The following is a 19,372-nucleotide window of genomic DNA, read 5'->3' on the forward strand; positions in this document are numbered from 1 at the left end:
TGGATCCGCATGAACGCGTCGCCGCACACTGTGATCAGCCTTAAAGCGAACGCCGACGGTTCTGACGGAACGCAGGAGGGGAAGAGCGCATTGATCTCGGCCTTTTTGAACGCGCTCGAGTCATCTCGTCGCTCGTGCTTTCTGATCTCCAAATGAGCTCATTGTTTAAAAACAAGCGCGAGCGTTCCCGACATCAGACCCCGACACTTCGGATGCGCAAATGGTATTACGGACACCGATCTCGTGTCCATCCTCGCCTGCTCGGCTAAGCGTTCGAAGGAACTAAATAGCGCTCATAGTGGTGATCTGATCTCCTTGGTGGAGCAATGCGTAGACTCACCGTCACTCATTCATACAGGTCAACGACCCCCTTATTGCTCGCTGCAGAGTTCTCAAGCGCGACCCTCAACACCACCGATGTCTTTGGTGTACGGCATACGCCTGTCTCGCTGTCGATCCGCAACTCAGAGTGTCGGACAGGGCCACGGAATGGGCAGAAGGAAGTCCGTACCTTCACCGGTGACCAAAAACCTATTCTGCACATCTGTAATGTGTCCAAGGGTTCGAGATTAGGGTTAGGGGTTATGAGTAAGGGTTGGGGAGCTAGGGGTTAGGGTTAGAGGGTTAGGGTTAGGGTCAGGGTTATGCTACAGTTAGGATTAGGGTTAGGGTTAGGGGGTTAAGGTTAGGGTCAGGGTTACGCTAGGGTGAGGGTTAGGGGTTAGGGTCAGGGTTACGCTACAGTTAGGGTGACGGTTAGGGGTTAGAGTTAGGGTTAGTAATAGGAATAGGATTAGGGTTACGCTAGGGTGAGGGTTAGGGGTTGGGGCTTAGAGTTAGGGTTAAGGTTAGGGTTAGGAATAGGAATAGGGTTAGGATTACACTAGGGTTAGGGGAATATTACGGATTTAGTATTTCTATCCCTAAAATGCGGAAAGAAATTTTGGAATTTTTTGCAACAGCATTGGAAAATTAAATAATGGAAAAAATGCAAACTATGCAAAATTAATTCAGGGCATATTTCTGAACAATACCAGTGTCCTTATGCAGCTGTGCATCGCTCGTTCACCGCAATTAAACCATAGCCGTTAGCAGGGAAAACGATCGCCAAGAGCTCATTACAGCACCACACCCCCCCACACACAGTTCTTATCTCTGTGGCTTCAGGTATAACGTAGTATCAGTCCTGCCCTGCTCACACATACTCAATCTTATGAATAATAAAAACTGAACTACATTCTCCAACAATATTATTTTTACTGTATACCCTGTTCCATTGCATATTAAATCATTCTCATCATAACCACCATTGTTTTGTCTTCCCATAATTTAATTTTCTCCTCTGGGTTTCTTATTGGGCCAAATAATGACAGTAATATTCATAAGCTGCTTGGTAAGCAGAATACAAAATTAATGAATCTTCACTCGCATTGTTAAAACAAGGCTCATCTTTGCCATCAAAGAATTTTTGCTGTGTAACAATATAAGCAGAAATATGATATTATAATAAAGTTTCATGAGATAAATAAGATAATTTGCCTGTTTTGAGTTTAGTCAAACATCAGCTATAATCTTTAATCAAGCACACATTTATTTTACATAGTACAGAAGTGAATATGGAATAAAAGAACTGGAATGAGTATTATTGTAGTATGTCGTATAAAACCTTTCAAAGGGCCGATTACAGTGCTTTTACACTCAACAGCCTGCAAGGCTTTTACAGGACATGATGTTTTTGACAATGATGTCAAAACGCAGCTCATAAGAGGCCTGGAGACAGATGAGATGCAGCTGTGAGCGTCCGGCTGCACGTGTGGGGATAATAACACTGTTTACCGCGCTAAATGTGAACTGTACCTTCATTTCAGGAAAAAGTACTGAACATTCCTGGAGATTCCCCAAACAACCAGTATTGTTTCAGGACCGTTGTCTAAAGTCATAAACGGGGTGGATTAACTCTGTGAAGCTGCCCCCCCCCCCAATAAATAGCATAAACAAATAAATCCCCCATATTTCATTAGTGCTGTGTTTGTGCAGTCCCATGCTGTGAAAACTATAATTTGCACCATTTACCTTTTGAGATAATAGCAATTTTTTTCCCAAACTGTTGTGACATTTCCCCCCCAACAGCACAGGGACCGGAAAGGGGGCTCATTCTGTAGGGCTGCATTTGTTCCTGTCTTTGCCAGTTAAAGTATTGCAGTATCTCACTTTTTGACATTTTCATTTTTATTATGATTACCAGACTGATCAGACTACTCCCTTTTACTTATTTACTTGTTCACCTGAGATCTGACTTCAATCTCACCTCCATTTCCACAAAAGTTGCTTTATAGCAATTTATGGAGGACGTGGGTACAGTACACCTAATTATCACTGTCCCTTGATGAACCCAACTAAGCCTAGAACTAGTTGAAATGCATGTTTTTTACTGGGTATCCTGTGCTCAAAGATTATTGTAAAATCAGTGCAGTTCATTTAAAGGTATTGCTTCAGCTTGGTTGACACTATATGTAAAAAATGAAAACCATGGCTCCCACGTCACAACACTAACTTTAATGAACAATTAAACATTGGTTTTTGAAAAAATGTGAGACGGTGATATTTACACAATACCTACATTTGCAGGCATAAAGAATGAAGGAGTGCCAGTTCTCGACAATAAAAAAATAACTGGGGAAAAAAAAACACTTTACGTTTAATACATCAAATAAAACAAAAGGGTACGGAGTTACGAGGCAGGGAAACTTTAAAATTAAAATAAATTCGAAAAAATTAAATTAAAATGAATTTTCTGATTTCAGCCAAATCCATTGCCATCCAGCATGGGGGCAAATCTTGATATCAGTTTGCATATATTTGAATTTATACCATGTCATTCATACAGAAGAACTTCACTGAAACATCGAGATGCACGTTCCCTTCAACAATAGGATGACTACAATATTTAATGCAGAATAAAGAGCTTGGGTGTATCGCACTGTAAGAGCGCACTGCGATCCGGTATGACGACACACACAAGACAATCTGCTAAAAGATTGTGGCTTTAGCATCTGCGGCTGCCATATGAACTCTAAAAATAGTCCTTCCTCCAAGGGGCTGCATGTTATATGGCTTCGTTCCTAGGAGGCTGGATAATTTCTACCACATGGCGCCTGTGTCCCATCCGGGCCGCCGTCCTGCCACGCCGCTTGGAAGATATGATGGTATGCGCTTCGTAAGAACATTCCGGAAACCGTTGGAAGGTTCCTACAGTTGGCTCAGGACAACCAGCCCAGCTGCTGGAAAGAGGTGTAAATATATGAGTTTTGACACCGCCAGGAAGGTCCACCACCCTGACCAAGGCCAGCTCACCAGGGTTCTCAGCTTTCCGGATGTGACCACAGGAAATAGGAAGAACTCTGGCTAAAGTTCCGAAGAAAGTTCTCATCGACCGTCCTCGTATCCGTCTTCGGCGTTCCTCAAACTGCGATCCAGGTAAAACGAACCTCTGCGCTCTTCTCACACTCCTCCTCACTTGGAAAAATATGATGTGGTTCTGTTTTCTTTTCCTTTCAGTTCTGGTCTACCTTGTTAAAGAGCCTCAAATGTGACACCATGGATGAAACTGCTGTTTTGTTTCTGTTCTGTTTTTCCACGAAAAAGCAAAACCAGCCACAGACCAGACCGCCGTTCCTCGTAGAGTCTGGATCCGTCATTTTACAATCTGATTTAAACGCTGAGCGTAAACAATACTTTCCGAAGCCAAAAAGCCTTAGGCTCAATGTTGTTACAAATTGCTCGGTATAAACAGCCGAACAGCTGAGCAGAGCAAGAACTAAGTGCATTAAATCCATAAAATGTGTTATTTATTGCACATGTGCAATCTGTCATCTTGAGACATATTTATGCCTGCTGTCGACAGGCCTGGTCGTTCTTTCCTTCATTCTGTTTCCTCTGCGCTTTGTTTAGGTGCATCATGGGATTTCTGAGCATGCTCTTCGGCTTCCTCCTGGCTGTCGGCCTGGCGTCCGTGTCGGCCGGCCCAGAGGATATACTGATACGTATCAGCGACTTGGAGGAGAAAGACTTTGGCCACAACTACCCTAGGCATGGGCTGAACCTCCTGTACTGGTTCTCTCGTGAGTTTATTTCCTTCGACAACAACGACAACATGCAACCCAAGGAAGATCCCAAGAGCGAAGCGTACGGGTTCCATTACTACGGAAACAAAGAGAACATTCTCCCTTCCATCCGTAACCTGAAAAATTATTCCTACTACGTCGTGGGCAACCTGTACGACAACGAAGATTTGCCAAGCGATGTGAGGCTTCCGGAGTACGTCACGGATGAGTTCTTGAGCTCCAAGAAGTTTGACTCCAATGACCAGAACAACAGAGACCGAATCATCGTGAGGAGGACGCCCTTCGGCAGCATCGACCAGGTCTATATCACGCAACACTACAACTACGGCAGCATCTACGGGAGCAAGTACGACCAGAACAACACGTACAAAATCGGCACCGAGCTCCTAAAGCAAATACGCAACATGCAGCGAGAGGCATTCCTCAAGCTTTTCGGCCCAAGATCTAGGAACCACTACGCTAAATGCCACCCGGACAGACAAGAATCTACCTTGGATCAATACTGTAGCCATAAGTTTTCAAAAGGAAGCACACCGCTGGCCCCGGGCCCCTTGGTTGCAATGTGTTACGCTACCTTCTGGCTGATTTTGGCCTGTTCTTAGGCTGTCTGGGATCATAAAAGCATAGCGACACTACTTAAAAAGCATTGACTGTAATTATCCACTGGCGCTTGAGCTGATCGCTTCTGCTCTCACACCTTCAACAGGCGTTCAGATCCTGCAAGACTGCAACGAGTCATCGTGTAACCTACTTAAGTCATGAAACACGGCCCTCGAGACTCCTTAGATCATACAACTTAGAGGTGAATCACTACTAGAAAAGTCACCGGTTTCCCTTACTGAGCTGATGCCTCCGTCCAAGGTCGCAGCTCTAAACCTGTGCAATTCACAACTTACAATAACTTACCATTTAGACACACACACACACACACATTGACTGAAACCGCTTGTCCCAAGTTGGGTTGCAGCGAACCGGAGCCTAACCCGGCAACACGGAGTCCAAGGCTGGAGGGGGGAGGGGACACACCCAGGATGGGACGCCAGTCCATCGGAAGGCACCCCGGGCGGGACTCGAACCCCAGACCCGCCAGAGAGCAGGACCCGGTCAAACCCGCCGCACATTAATTAGGGGCATTAATTAAACAACTCGTGATGGGTACCTTGATCAAGGGTACTACAAGAAGAGTGGGAATTGTACCAGAATCCTTCAGATTACTCTATTGACCCTTTTGTACAATACAGGGAGTTAAGGGGTTTAATGTTTGCTCTAGAAACCGAATTTCCACTCTGGATGGGACTCAAACCCAGACTCCCTTAGTCTAAGGGGCCACTGGTTTATCCCATAGGCTACTGCGGAAGTTTTGAAATGTGGCTGTTCTTGGTTAATTCTTGTCGAGACACATTGCATGTCAGTATTGCAAAAAAGAACACAATCGACGCCATCACAAAGCGAAATGTATTCTTGCTGCACTCAAAATCTGTTCGTGTTAGTTTGAATGTTTGCAGAATTTTTCAATGCTTTTCAGTCTCGAACATAAAAATATTTTATTATCCAATATTTATTTGTACTATTTTACGCATTATACGTACAAGTAAGTATTTTTTTTAACAGGGACTGGCGCGCGTTTCCTTCAGGGAATTGTACCAGCAAACAGCGTACGTTTCTAGTCGCTACGCCACCTGCTGCCAGCGCTGCCAAATGCCTTCAGAAAACGTCTTTGTAGATTAACTTTATAATCACCTTTTAAAAAACTACAGTATAAGGTAGAACATAAAGGGAAAATACACGTTCGAAGCTAAAAGTTCTCCAATTAACCTTCACAATTAATAATAATTTTCATGTATGAAAGCACTGTTTTAATTGCATGCCTTTGTAAAGTGTACTTGATCAATGTTTAACCCTCAGTAAACACTTGCGAACGTGTGCTGCTGTGTGCGTCCTTCTGCTATTTGAGTCTGCTGAGTCCAGAATATCGCATCCTTTACGAAAACGGTGACCCCACCAGATCTGGGCAATGTCTTATAATCCTTTTTTTTTCCAAACCATTTTTTCCCCTTTTACCTTTAAAGGCAAGTGTGTTGCATTATCTTGTATACAGGGTGGCTGTTATGCCCCGGAGGTCCCTTATCCAAGGTCTGCATGCATTCTTACAAAATAATCTTCGACGGACCGCTATCGTTCTGGCGGCACATATCCGCGGACTGCAGTTGATTACGGAACCCTAATGAAACTTGCGAATTCTTCCTCGAGCCCGACGCGCAGACAGGGTACTAATTCGGTTCCGCTGCCCGACGTTTGGCACGCTCCGAACACCGGCTGCCTGCTAAACCGTCGCCGATGCCGTTTCCACGCGCAGATGGGCCCGGGAGCTTGTTGCCACGCGCGTGCTTTTGAAACTAGCGGCCGAGATGTCATGTCTCCCCGCACGGGCGGCCTTGAACGACGGTGATTGGAGCCGACACAAATTTCATGCCCCAGGACTCCTGTCTGCCCACCTCGGTGATGCGAGATTACCGGATAAATATTCATACCCTTGTTTGTATGCAAACTTTTCTTTCCCCTCCTGTTATCGCTGTTTAATAAATGATAGAAAATTGATTCATTTTCAAAGCCGGCTGGCTACACGGAGCGAATTTCCAATTGGAAAAAGCCGAAACCAAGTCTTCCGGAGATGCGTTAACAGCATACAACATTTAAAGAAAACAACAAGACATAGTGCATAATTCTCATTTCTCACTAGCGCATTTGTTAATTGCGGGTTGGACCGGGTCCTGCTCTCCGGTGGGGCTGGGGTTCAAGTCCCGCTTGGGGTGCTTTGCGACGGACTGGCGTCCCGTCCTGGGTGTGTCCCCTCCCCCTCCGGCCTTACGCCCTGTGTTGCCGAGTTAGGCTCCGGCTCCCCGCGACCCCGTATGGGACGAGCGGTTCAGACATTTGTTAATCCAATGCAATTTGTGCAGCTGGATATTTGAACTGAAATAACCGTAGTAAATACTATTGTCGAGTTCATTGCAAGTGGGCCTTTGCTCGGAAAGCTTTTGGTCCTGGCCCTCAAAAGTGTATCGGCCCATTTTGCGAGGGTGGATTCTCAGAACTTACCGCGACCATTTCGCCGCCCCTGTATTGATGATGAAATTAGGAATCGCTGGGTTGCAAATTTCATCCGCGGCAATACTGTAATCCTTCATATATCTCCCCGCTGCACATTTATCTGTTTGCCTTGATAAGGTACCATGAGCAAACCAATTTCGGGACATTCGGAACCCTAACTTCACTGCATTCGTGGGACAGCTCATTGCGAGTCTGCCGGGGACAAAGAAATAACCCCCCTGGAGGGAAGATAAGAACTCAAATTACCTTTCTGTTTAGGATTTGGAGGGATCGCAGAAAAACTAATGGTGAAGGTCGACTGGGCTGCTCTGGTCATAAAGGATGCAGATACTGGCTTTGGACTGGCTGAGATATTTTACAACAACTGAAAATAAATTGTGATTTAGTCATCTGATAACCGCAACAATCTTGCCCACTGCAGAAGGGCCCAACACCGAGAAGATGACTTTATTTTTACAGCCCGTAAAGTGTCTTCTTAATGGTAAGCCAAACTGAAACAGTCCAACTGCTGGAATGATAGGCAGAAACTCATTTCTGTTTGGAGGGCTTGCCGTTTTTTTTTTTTTTTTTTTTTTTTTTTTTTTTTAAGTAAATTCCCCTGAATTCTATTAAAAAGTTTTTTAAACAAACCTAAGTTTTGATAGACTATGCAAATAAAATTCTGAAAACATTTCACAGCGGGAAAAAAAGAGGACTGGGATGTGGAGAGTGGGTAGAATAAAGGGAATTTAGTGTATTAGAGAAGTGCCAGCAAAATCTATCTATTAAAGGCACAATCTATTTAAATCACCATGTATTAAAGACACAAATTAGGAGGACGGGGGACGTGCAGAGGTACAGTGCCATTGCTCAGCCTAGATCTCCAAACACCCTAAACCAATAAGAAAAAATTAACAGCCACAGAAGTACTGTACCTCATGGATGCCTTTCCTTAACATATACAGCCTCAAACCACTTGTCCTGAGCAGGGTTACAGTGAGCCAGAGCCTAACCCAGCAGTGCAGGGTGCAGACGTGGAGGGGGAGGGGACGCACCCAGGGCAGGATGCCAGTCTGCTGCAAGGCACCCCAACTGGGACTTGAACCCCAGACCTGCCAGAGAGCAAGCCTTGGGCAAACCCATTGTGCCAGCATGCCACCATGTCCCCTTTTCCTCAAAACAAAAAACTACAACAATTAATTTGCATTCTCCTATGCATAATTTTTATCAGTTCACAGTAAAATACATATTTACATTAACAAAAGCAACAACAAATTCGAGAAACAATGAAGGCAGCATGTGTTCATATCTTACCTCCCCCTAAAAATAACTATATACAGTACGCCCCCTGAAATTACACACACACACATTTTCGGAACCGCTTGTCCCATACGGGGTCGCGGGGAACCGGAGCCTAACCCGGCAACACAGGGGGTGAGGGGGAGGGGACACACCCAGGACGGGACGCCAGTCCGCCCCAAGGCACCCCAAGTGGGACTCGAACCTCAGACCCACCGGAGAGCAGGACCCGGTCCAACCCACTGCGTTACTGCGCTACCGCACCCCCCTTCCTCTGAAATTAACTATATACATATGCCAACTAGCAACAGTGTAAAAGACTCCATTTCCCATCAGCCCCGTCTGCTTCCCCAGCGCCATTTTCTTTCTGCACATCTGCAAGGCAAACATACTTCACCTGGCTTACTTTTCCAGTCCAATTTATACAGTATCTGTGTGCACCCATAAATTGTATTATTTGTTTTGTTTAGTTTTAAAAATTTCCGTGTAGAATAAGTAGGTCAACATTTACTGTCTCTTTCTTAGATCTTTCAGTCTGTTTTTTGTATATTTTTGTACATGACATACACACCTGCTAAAATAAAATCAAATCCCCCAAAAAAGTGACTCGCTAAACGTTGCTTATCCTTGAAATATAGCATCTGTTCAAAACATCTCTGCCTTGTAGCTATGTGACCTTGGAGAAAAGTATCTGCCAAATGTATAAATGTGAACGCGGTTAAAATTTCTCATCAGATGTTCGAACGCTACACCTTCTGACGCTTTTTCCTCCCCAACGCCAATCGGCACTGGGCTTATTCGCTGATACACCGTCTTGATTTTGTGTAGCGGACGCATTCCTAGTTCTTGCCACAAAAGCCACAAGAATGGCCACTGCAGTCGGCTTCGATAAAGTGTGGTTTAAATTGATAAAAACCCTTTATTTTGGACTGACTTCATTACATGCAAGGGCCAGTAGATGTTGAGACTGAAAATGGACGACGCTAACGGAAGCTGCCGTGCTGAAGGGCTTCACAGCCCATGTAGAGCATCGGGTCTCCCATACTGCCCTTAGCAGCTGTATCGCTACGGAATCTGTGTCCCTTTATCATGTCGTTCAGTCTATTTGTTTAGCTGCTGCTATATTTGTACAACTAACAGTGGAGAAATACTCTTGCAATGCAATTATGTACCAGGCGCCGAAGCTAAAAAAAAATATACGCTGGCGACCAAACAAATAAAGGCTGCAATTATGAGCCAAAAGTCTTGTTTCCTCACCTGGTGAAATTTCTAGCTCAATGGGCAGAAAGTTTAGAGCTTGGCAAGGCTCATGTTTGTGTTGCAGGATGTTGCAGGACACTATCTGAAGGAAACCGGTGTAAAAAGAGAACATTGTACCCCATTTCTGTTCTCCCTCGGGTCGGGCCACGCGGGGCCAAACCGAACCAGCCGTCCTTGGTGGCAATGCTGCAAACGCAATTCCAACCGGGAGAAATTCCTCATGCCGCACCACAGCAGAAAGTGGAGGTTTAATATGCATCATCATCTGTCTTGAGTTATGGCACTATGTGCTTTTAGTTTTACATCCTTTGCAGTAAAAAATTCCCTGACACTCCAACACCCATGCCATTCAAGACAGCTGTTGTCGGGCCTCTCATTCAGCTTGAGCTATCCAGGTGTCCAGAAGGTAGTTATAGGAGACAAATCAGATTTATTAAGCAAACTTTGACTAGGCAAGTTGTCAAAGTTAGGACACTAACCAGGGCCTAGTGAGTATATGGATTTTCATAAGTTCATGATTTTTCCTTAATTTTCAGGCTCCTTGGTGTCTACTAACCCTTATAGTCTTTTGGGGCCTTCTTTGTACTGGTTGTGGGGGGTACGGTGGCGCAGCGGGCTTGGCCGAGGCCTGCTCTCTGGTGAGCCTGGGTTTCAAGTCCTGCTTGAGGTACCTTGCGACGGACTGGTGTCCCGTCCTGAGCGTGTTCCCTCCCCCTCCAGCCTCGTGCCCCGTGTTGCCGGGTTAGGCTCCAGTTTGCCGCGACGCCTTTTGGGACAAGTAGTTTCAGACAGTCTGTGTACTAGTTGTCTCTGCTTTATCCCTACTGTCTATAACCAATCTATAATACTTGACAACCTCAGTGAAATACCAATGTCGGTACCCTGTGGTTGTGTTGGTTAGGGAAGGAGGTTAAGCTTCTTGGTCTCAAGTAATGGAGATGTACAGTACGTTGGCGATGCTGGATGTTGTTCTCTGTGGCTTCATGGTGAGGTTGGTTGGATTGGGTCCTTGTGTACATTCGTCGTAATATACGCAGGGGGTGTAACATCTTGTCCCATGTATCTTGAATGTATAGAATTCTACAGTATAATCCTTCCCTCCTGTTAATCACCTGGTGTTGATCCCATACGCAAAAAGGCACACAAAACAGATCTGAGACCAAAGTACTGCCTCAGGACTTGGAGAAGGTGGGTCTGAATCCCACCTCCTGTTGTAATACACCTGAGGAAGGTACTTACCCTAAATTGCTCCAGTGTGTCAAAAAAAAATAAAGTTACCCAGCTGTATAAATGGGCAGATCATGGTAAGTTGCTTTGGAGAACAGCATCCACTAAATACAAATGCAGTGAACGTGACCTGGAGACTGATTCAGTTCATAAGGTGACAGCTCTGACCGCGGTGCTGCTCTTTCCCAGCAAAGATATCAGACTTGGAGCAAATAAAAACAGAAGCTGCTTAATTCTTGAACGTCAGCAGAATTTCGTATTTTCTCTGCAGAACTGTCCTTGTTCCGCTCAGAAGGGACGGCTTTAATGCACTTTAAAACACAGACTGAACGAGCTTTTTATTAAGCAGGTTAAGTATTAAATTGCATAGATTTATTAAGGCCACAAAGCGCTTTAAACGCGATGAAAGCTAAGGACCCTCTCCTGAAAAAATGTCCATAAATTTATAGGAAATATTGTACTCAGATTATTGCTCAGAAAATTACCTTTGCATAGAATTATGACCAAGATATTAATAGCATTGTAATATGTTATATTTAAAATTGCATTTAGTCAGGCAGTGTTAGTTTCAAAGCCAGCCTGAGCTCCACAGACCCCTAAGGGCTCCATGGACAACAGATTAAGAAGGCATAGCATAGATATGATGTTGCTTTAAAGTAATACTAAAAAAAATTTGAACATATAAAAGCATTCAGTAGTTGATAATTACAGTGTGTGTGTGTGTGTGTGTGTATATATATATATATATATATATATATATATATATATTGCCCTTTACCCTCTTGCTGTGCTGCAGGCATCTTCACAGTGACCCAAAATATAACATATCAGCTCATAAAACTTTTTTTTTTTTTTACCTTTTCTTTCTTAAATCAAACGCAAGATTCCCATGCAAACCGGGTCTTATGCACGCTCTCATATTTTATTAAGCAAGCTGCCTGTTTTTCTGCTTTTGTGTTCTCTTCGGGTGTTATGACAATTTTGCCAACTTTGATTTCCCTGTCCTACCGCGGTACAGAGCGGTACACGGTTTGTTCCGCTGCAAATGCAGCGAAAAAAAAAAAAACTAACTCTACGCGACAGCGGCCGTGTTCAGCTAACCATGCAAAGTAACTTAGCTACGGCGGCAATGTGGTAGAAATGAAATAAACAGCGAGTAGCTGTTATAAAGAGCCTCAAACGCATCCCCACAAATACGTGATGAGAAAAGCTTGGTGTTTGTGTCACTGTAATAAAGGCCCATTTCTTGCTTTCGCTACACGGCTGCCCTGTTTTCTCTGATGTCTTAAGCATTCAGTGGTTGTTATTTGTGTGTGTGTGTGTGTGAGAGAGAGCGCGATTACCAAGATCGAAGTAAACAAACGCTCACTGGGTTTACTTTTTGAGGCGGGTAAAAAATAGTTGTTAAAACACAGTAAAAAGACCCTTCGCTCCTGACAGCAAAGTGAGTGACATGCTTATTCCCAAAACGCTGACCGTCATGGGATTTTTCCAAATCACACCATGAAAAGTAAACCCTTTTGTGCTTCCGCTGCCGTCTAGAGAATTCAAATGAGGTTGGGTGCCAAGGGAGAGGCGGAGGTTCAGGTACATGTCGAAATCAATAGTTGTAAGTGTAGAACGACCTTGGCAAAACTTCATACAGGGAGGTATGAAGAACATGCTGTGATTTTTAACCTCTCACAAGTGAAAATTATTGCAAGAATTAAATTTTTGGTCCATAATAATATGTTATGCAAGCGCAACTGTTGAATTTGAACCAAAGTTTGAGTCCCACTTTCAGCTGTAGTATTCTTGGTGCAGGTACTTACCCTGAATCGATACAGTAAATATTAACCAGCTGTATAAATGGGTAAATAATTGCGAGCAGCTTAGTGTACAAACCAACATTTGCAAGTCGATCTGGAGGAAAGCATCAGCTCAATGAACAATCAATAATAAACAACTGAGGTGTTGGAGTTGCTTGGGTCTTTGCGGTTGAAGGCCATCATTCGTGGCTGTCTTGAGAAATGGATCCTTTGGGGTTTAAGCAAACAAGCTCATCGAGCGGATGGGAACACAAATCAGCGCCAGTCATATGTCATGTCCGCCATGGCAGCCAGTCAATTGCATGAGATTTGATTGACCGTGGTTCACCGCATCATGAGGACGCGATTATAGAAATGAATACAAATTGTTTTCCTTCCTGAACTTGACGTCTTCCCACTGACCTCATCTAACCGTCTATTATCTGGGGCCTGCTTCGCTTCCGGAACTTTCCTGGGTCGACCAAGACACTGGTTTTTAAAGATTACAATCAAACCCAAACTGTCGAAGTGGAAAAATGCTGATGCTTCTCATTAAGTATCGCCCCGTAAGGAGCACTCAGGGAAAATCAGTGCGCTACCTCTCGCACCCTGTTGGTGTTTGCGAGCGCCTACAAAATCTATATTACCTCATGAAACAAATGTACTTCTCTCTAAGCGGTTTTAACATTTTATTTCCCTTGGAATGTTAAGGTGTGGGACTGTGTGTGTGTACAGCTGGGTAACTGCACCTTCCCAAAGTTGCAGTTCAGAGCTCGTGAGTGAAGAGGACCTCTGAGAGAGCTGTGGCTAATCTGTGCAGCGGAGCGCAGGTGCCCGCTAGCCAGAGGCTGCCTGCACCGCCGCGCGGGGAAGCCGCTAATCTCTCAAGGTCACCTGTGCTTTTCCCGAGGAACTGGCTCCTTTTTTGACAGCTTGTCGGATTAAGTTTTTCGTTCAATAGCTCTGCCTTTTTCGGTGGCGTGGCTGGGGTTGGGGGGGGGCACCGAGTCACACCTCTAGAGTAGGAGGCTCATAGGCAATTAAAGAGGAGCTCGTGCCCGCAAACGAGGACCTTGGGGGGTTCTGGCCGGCGTGTCCACTTGGACTTCCAGAAGAGGGGAAAAGACGTCAGGCCGGCGTAGGGCGTCCTTGGGCTCCCGGCTCGGAGGGCGTTCGGGGGCCAAGCTTGGCACATGCCCAGTCTAAAACACACCGCTGTGATGTAAACTTGAAGAACACACACTCTTCCGGGTGCGCCGTCACGTGACCGAGGGGAGCGGGCACCGTTCAGTACCACAGGCTGCCACCGTCAGCTTTCGTTCGCGTACGATGCCCTCCATCCCTCCGCAGAGTCAACGCACCGCCGAAAGTGGGAAGACACCACGGCACGGATACGCTGCTACTATCTCGGGCTTTAAGGAAAAGATACACATACATTTCACCAGGCATTGGCTGTGTATCTTAACCCCATTAGGGAAAATTACCATAAACACCGGTGCATATAAACGAATCGCGAAGGTGCAACATAAGGTCGATAGAAATAATTGATATGTTCATGTCCACAGCGTTTGCTAGACTGTATTTCTCGTATGCGGTCGTAAATTGCGTGAACTCTTCACCGAGTCACATCTCCCGTGCTTTCGGAATGTACGCGCTGTAAACTAATACCTATTCAAAGGAGAAGTTATTTGCATGCATGCGCTGCTTTTATTTCATACAGGTTCATTGTGCAGACAGCCTCCTATGGGCTTTGCTTGGAGACTGAGCTGTTGTTGCTATGCCTGTTGCTAGGGGAGAGCCAAGAAGACCTCACATCTGTACACTTGCAAGCGAATGCCAAAGTTAATCAAGTAAAATTTATATACACCGACAGTTCTAATTAAGATTTAAAAAAAAAAATAAATAAAAAGCCGAAATCCGAAACAGAACGTTATTAAGTGCACGGCGAAGCGGCGCATAGCCATTTTTATAGTGTATTTTTACAGGCCGCAGGAACATATCACTACAGGCTTCCTACTGTAGATGACACCTGAAATGAGACAAGCTTTTACTCGGTCGAGTCGATACGATTCCTGCGCCACGTCTTTTTTTGCGTCTAGGCCCCGGTGCTGTAAAGGAGAGCATGATTGCTGCAAAAAGACTTTTTTTTTTTTATTATTATGTTTTCCTGTTGGAAGCAGCTTTGGTTTGATGGAGTCTCTGTCAAGTAGTATTAAATGACTCAGTGGAGAGGAGAGTGAAGACCTCAATGAGACAATGTAATTAGACAAATGAAGACGAACGACCTGAGCACTAAAGTTTGCCTGGAGAAATCAATCAAGTGCAAGAGCTGATTGCAGCGGAAGTCTTATTGAATCCAGTCCCTCTATTAAATCAAACGAATAGCAAAAAAACATTCATGTTATATGTGCCTACACACACACCTCATTTCCATTATTTGACATTTATTTAGTAGACACTTTTCTCCAAAGCAACTTCCAATGAACTCTATGTAGCGTCATCAGCCCACACACCTTATTCACCACAGTGACTTACACTGCTAGATACACTACTTACACTGGGTTACTCATCCATACATCAGTGGAACACACACACACTCTCTCTGTATCACTCACACACTATGAGGAACCTGGACAGCATATCTTTGGACTGTGGGAAGAAACCTGAGCACCCAGAGACACAGAGAGAACATGCAAACTCCACACAGACTGAGCGAGGATTGAACCCACATCCTCTCGCACCACCCAGGCGCTGAGACAGCAGCACTACTCGATGTGCCATCATGCTGCCCGTTTATCTGACACCTTCACAAAAGGCAACCGCCGAAGATAAGTTTGTATATTAAGCTATTAAATTACCAACTCGTTTAAACAGAAACGGACACCGGCGTCCAAACAATTGTCAAACCCACTCGACTTTTGTCCACTCATCTCCATTGCTGCAGGTAATTATCGCATGACTCTGAATGTTTGTGCATCGTATTATTGTTCCCACGCGGTGAGGAAGGTCGATGGCTGAAATGCATTCATGTCAAATTCTTACTTTTCTGTTTACAAAAAAACATAACTGCTGTGAGTGCTGGCTTGTAAAACAATATTTTAATTTTTAGGGCACCAATTCAATAAGGACCATTCTCAAAAGGTACTAATGCAGGAGGAGGAGAGTATATATTATATACACAAATTACATATATAGCCACATGAATGAATGAATGAATGTTTGGTTTCAGCTCCACTGTATTAATCTTGACTAGTTATTCAGCAAGACAAAACTGCAGAAAAATTTATCATATAAATATATAACAAATATCGCACCTTGTATTGTAAACTTTCCTTCATTAATTCATTCTGTTCAAGGACTCCAAATATCTTAAGCTTCTCAATTTTATTATGTGACTCATAGAAAAATTTATCATATAAATATATAACAAATATCGCACCTTGTATTGTAAACTTTCCTTCATTAATTCATTCTGTTCAAGGACTCCAAATATCTTAAGCTTCTCAATTTTATTATGTGACTCATTACAATATGGACATCTCTGCAAGCCAGTGATCGGCCTGTCCAGTTCGATCAGAGCAGTCATACGTTTGACCAAAAGATTTTTTTTAATGCCTAATTTCACTGTTATCTATGCTCCTTGGTTCTCTGCCAAGACAATATGTTACGTAAGTAATATATAAAAGTACAAAAATGTCAGATTCAGCTACTGTTCTTTATACGGGCGTTACTTCCGCTGCATGCACAGCATCCCACGGATCGCAATCACAGTAACTCATCGATGAATCCATCCTATTTCAAGCTTGGAGTGGTCTGTGTTTTCAGAGGACGCTGCATTTTACTGTGATCCACGCTGATGGCTATACTCGCGAGGGACCTATAACGATAGACGCTGAAGCATTAGGGCTTGCGTCCGATTCGAGCGCAATGTTCGTCTCCCCACTTGAGCGTCGTCTCTGGCACCCGGCGTAAAGGCGAGCGTCAGACCGTGTGGCGCATGATGGAAACGGCAGTCCCATCCCGTTCCATCCAGGACCGCGACAGCTACGGCTGCCAACTGGCGGCGAGACAGAGGGTTCCATCTGGCCTGAGCGATTCTCTGTCTCGCCAAAACAATGCAGCTACCCCTCACTCCACTCCATCCGCCGCAGGACCAGACTGAGCCATTTGGCTGCCGGCAGCAGCAAAAGACACGGGATCTGAAGGAGCTCTCCAGCGGGAAATTCATAGAGCGAGGCATTATGGGTGCTTCTTTAATCCACAGGCTCTCCTGGTGGTCGAGCGTGCCGGCTGGCAGAACCCGACGCCTTCAAAGTGTCTATTCATGTCATCCGGGTTTGGAGGTTCCCATGAGAAACGCTTTCATCTCAGTCCCCCGCAGGACTGGGATTTCAATGCATGGGTGAATAATGAATGGTGAAGGTCCAGCACCGGTGCTGTCCTTGCCACCCAGTGTCACCTTGGACAGAATCCACATGTGGCACCTACCACAAACACAGACAGAGGCCTGAGTGCTGAGCGTCTGCAAGGTGCCAACCTCTTCTGGGAGCTTCAGGTGACCAAGCCCTGGAGTCCAGACAAGACAAGGTGGATTTTTTTTTTGTAAACTCTCTCATTTCCAGCCATCTCAGGACATGCTGAATATGATCTTGATGATCTCAAGCTGAAACTGCCGCCCAACAGCACTTCTCAACGCTGCGGATTCCCCTTCGAATGCTTTCGGAACGGCCACAAACAGCCCATCTTCACTCTCGAACAGCGGCTCCAAAGCTCCAGCACCCTGTTTGATGGGCGAGGCTGTGGAGTCATTTTTCTGCAAGTTTAGGGAGCTTTACAAGATGGGAAGACAACGTCCTACATCGTGTTCAGAAGACACATGGCCTGGAGCAGGGAAACCACGATTAATCATGCGCAAGAAGGCAGCCGTCTCCACACACACACACACACTAACAGGGACAGAGAGATTGACAGTGTATTCTGATGTCACCCGCTTCTCAAAAATGCTAATTAATGCGTAACACTGTAGCTGCCGTCGGATGTTTGCAGTTTCCCCTCATCGACTTCAAAAGCGAGCGCCGAACAATGGAGATCAGCGCATTAGCAATGCAGAAATATCCGAGGCAATGAAAGACCGATCTTAAGACACCCATAAATAGTCGAACTTCTGAAGTACGTCTACAGCAATGTTCCTGTGCTGGATCTTTCCGAGGTGCGCTCATTCGGGACGGGAGGGGGTGACGAGTCGGGATCAGCAGGAACAGTTCACAACGCTGATGCGCACACCCGTGCGAAATCATACACTCGTGAATATTGTGTGCAATCTGGCCCTCTTGTACCTTACGTGATAACGCGCTGCTGGACCCTTCAGAGCGTGTGTGCTCTCAGCTATTAAATCCACAAAGGGGAAGAGAGGGGTGAGCAAGAGCATTAGCACTTGAGCAAATGTGTCTGCGTGTGTGTACGCGCACGCGAGGAAGCGCAAATTAAACACAGCCCACAGCATCTACAATACTTTTATAAGAACTTATCCATCTATAATGAAATAGCTGGGGTGCTCAAGCTGTGAAAGCTGATTTTCAAGCTTTTTAAATAATCAGGTTGTCTAAAAATAGCCCGCAGCTGGAGCTGTGTGCGCGCCCGTGTGCGTGTGTCATTATCCTCAAGGGCAAATGCGCTGTGTCAGTCACCTTGGTTGATCAAGGGGAGTCATCTCTCTTTCTCCGCGGTCCCGTTGGAAGCGCAGCATCGCGTATGGCGACGGACGGCCTCACGGAATTGCAAACGAGCGTGTTTTTTTGCACGCCTATCCCAGTTTGGTGACTGCAGTGACCTTCAATGTTCCTGCAGACAATACTGTGGAGGCCAAAGGAGGTAATGAGTTCGAGCGGTAGGTCATGGCATAGAAGACGACACAAACGCGACATTGGAGCAAATCGGTCCATAGTCACAAATGATCCCAAGGTTCAGATTCTAACAAAGACGCAAAGCCTTGGGAGGTGTTCAGCGGGTCACCATGACAACGACAGCTCTCCATGGAAACTTCTTTCCGAAAAAACAAGGTGGTCAAAGACATCGGGGGAGGGGGGGGACCACGTTGCATTATTTTGTCAAAGGTGCACGCAACTAAATTAATCCACAAAACCCCAACTTTTAAACTTTTCTTCAACAAGTCAACCTTCGCATCTTACACTGGTGAATTTGCTATGGGCATGAATCCTGAAAGTGCTGGATGAAGTTTTTGGGTGAATGCTCTCAAGAGAATTTTGCCTCCAGGCTTTGAGCCAGCATTGCTCTGGTGCCTGAGGACATGCTTGCAGGACTGGGTAAATTCTTCCTATAGCCCTGCTACCCGGGACAGGATGCCTAAAGTGCAGTAGGAGTGTAGCAGCAGCAAATGAGGAGATACGGGTGAGAAAGCAAAGAGCCACACAGGAAACTGTGGAACGTGCTGCACGGGGCAAGAAGCAACACAGTGGTTAGAGCCATCACCTTCCAATAAAAGTACCTAGCCGATTTCAAATCCCTACTGCAAATGGTGGATCCTTGACCATGGTACTTGCTTTAAATTACTCCAGTATTAACTAA

General features: G+C 45.2%; 2 protein-coding genes across 3 annotated transcripts in view; one reads left to right on the forward strand and one right to left on the reverse strand.

Annotated features, from left to right (window-relative positions):
- LOC108937697 (protein disulfide-isomerase TMX3-like) overlaps positions 1–19,372 on the reverse strand; it is a 75,396-nt gene that overhangs the window by 29,329 nt on the left and 26,695 nt on the right. The window contains exon 17 of one of the 2 annotated variants that reach the window (XR_001966366.2): positions 16,201–17,567. The exons of the other annotated variant lie outside the window; for it this stretch is intronic. The gene's annotated coding sequence lies outside the window, so the exon portion shown is untranslated. Of the gene's footprint in view, positions 1–16,200; positions 17,568–19,372 lie in introns of those variants that run through there. 2 annotated transcript variants of the gene reach the window in all.
- Positions 3,144–5,101, forward strand: LOC108937698 (uncharacterized). The gene is made up of 2 exons (XM_018757763.1): positions 3,144–3,477; positions 3,952–5,101. The coding sequence occupies exon 2, from the start codon at positions 3,959–3,961 to the stop codon at positions 4,724–4,726; it is 768 nt and encodes a 255-aa protein (XP_018613279.1). The 5' UTR covers positions 3,144–3,477; positions 3,952–3,958; the 3' UTR covers positions 4,727–5,101.

The sequence above is a fragment of the Scleropages formosus genome, chromosome 7 (assembly GCF_900964775.1).
Source record: "Scleropages formosus chromosome 7, fSclFor1.1, whole genome shotgun sequence".
Classification (NCBI taxonomy): domain Eukaryota; kingdom Metazoa; phylum Chordata; class Actinopteri; order Osteoglossiformes; family Osteoglossidae; genus Scleropages; species Scleropages formosus.

What these genes read in the sequence shown, in the direction of transcription:
- LOC108937698 (XM_018757763.1), top strand. Translation starts at nt 3,959, where the DNA reads ATGGGATTTCTGAGCATGCTCTTCGGCTTCCTCCTGGCTGTCGGCCTG.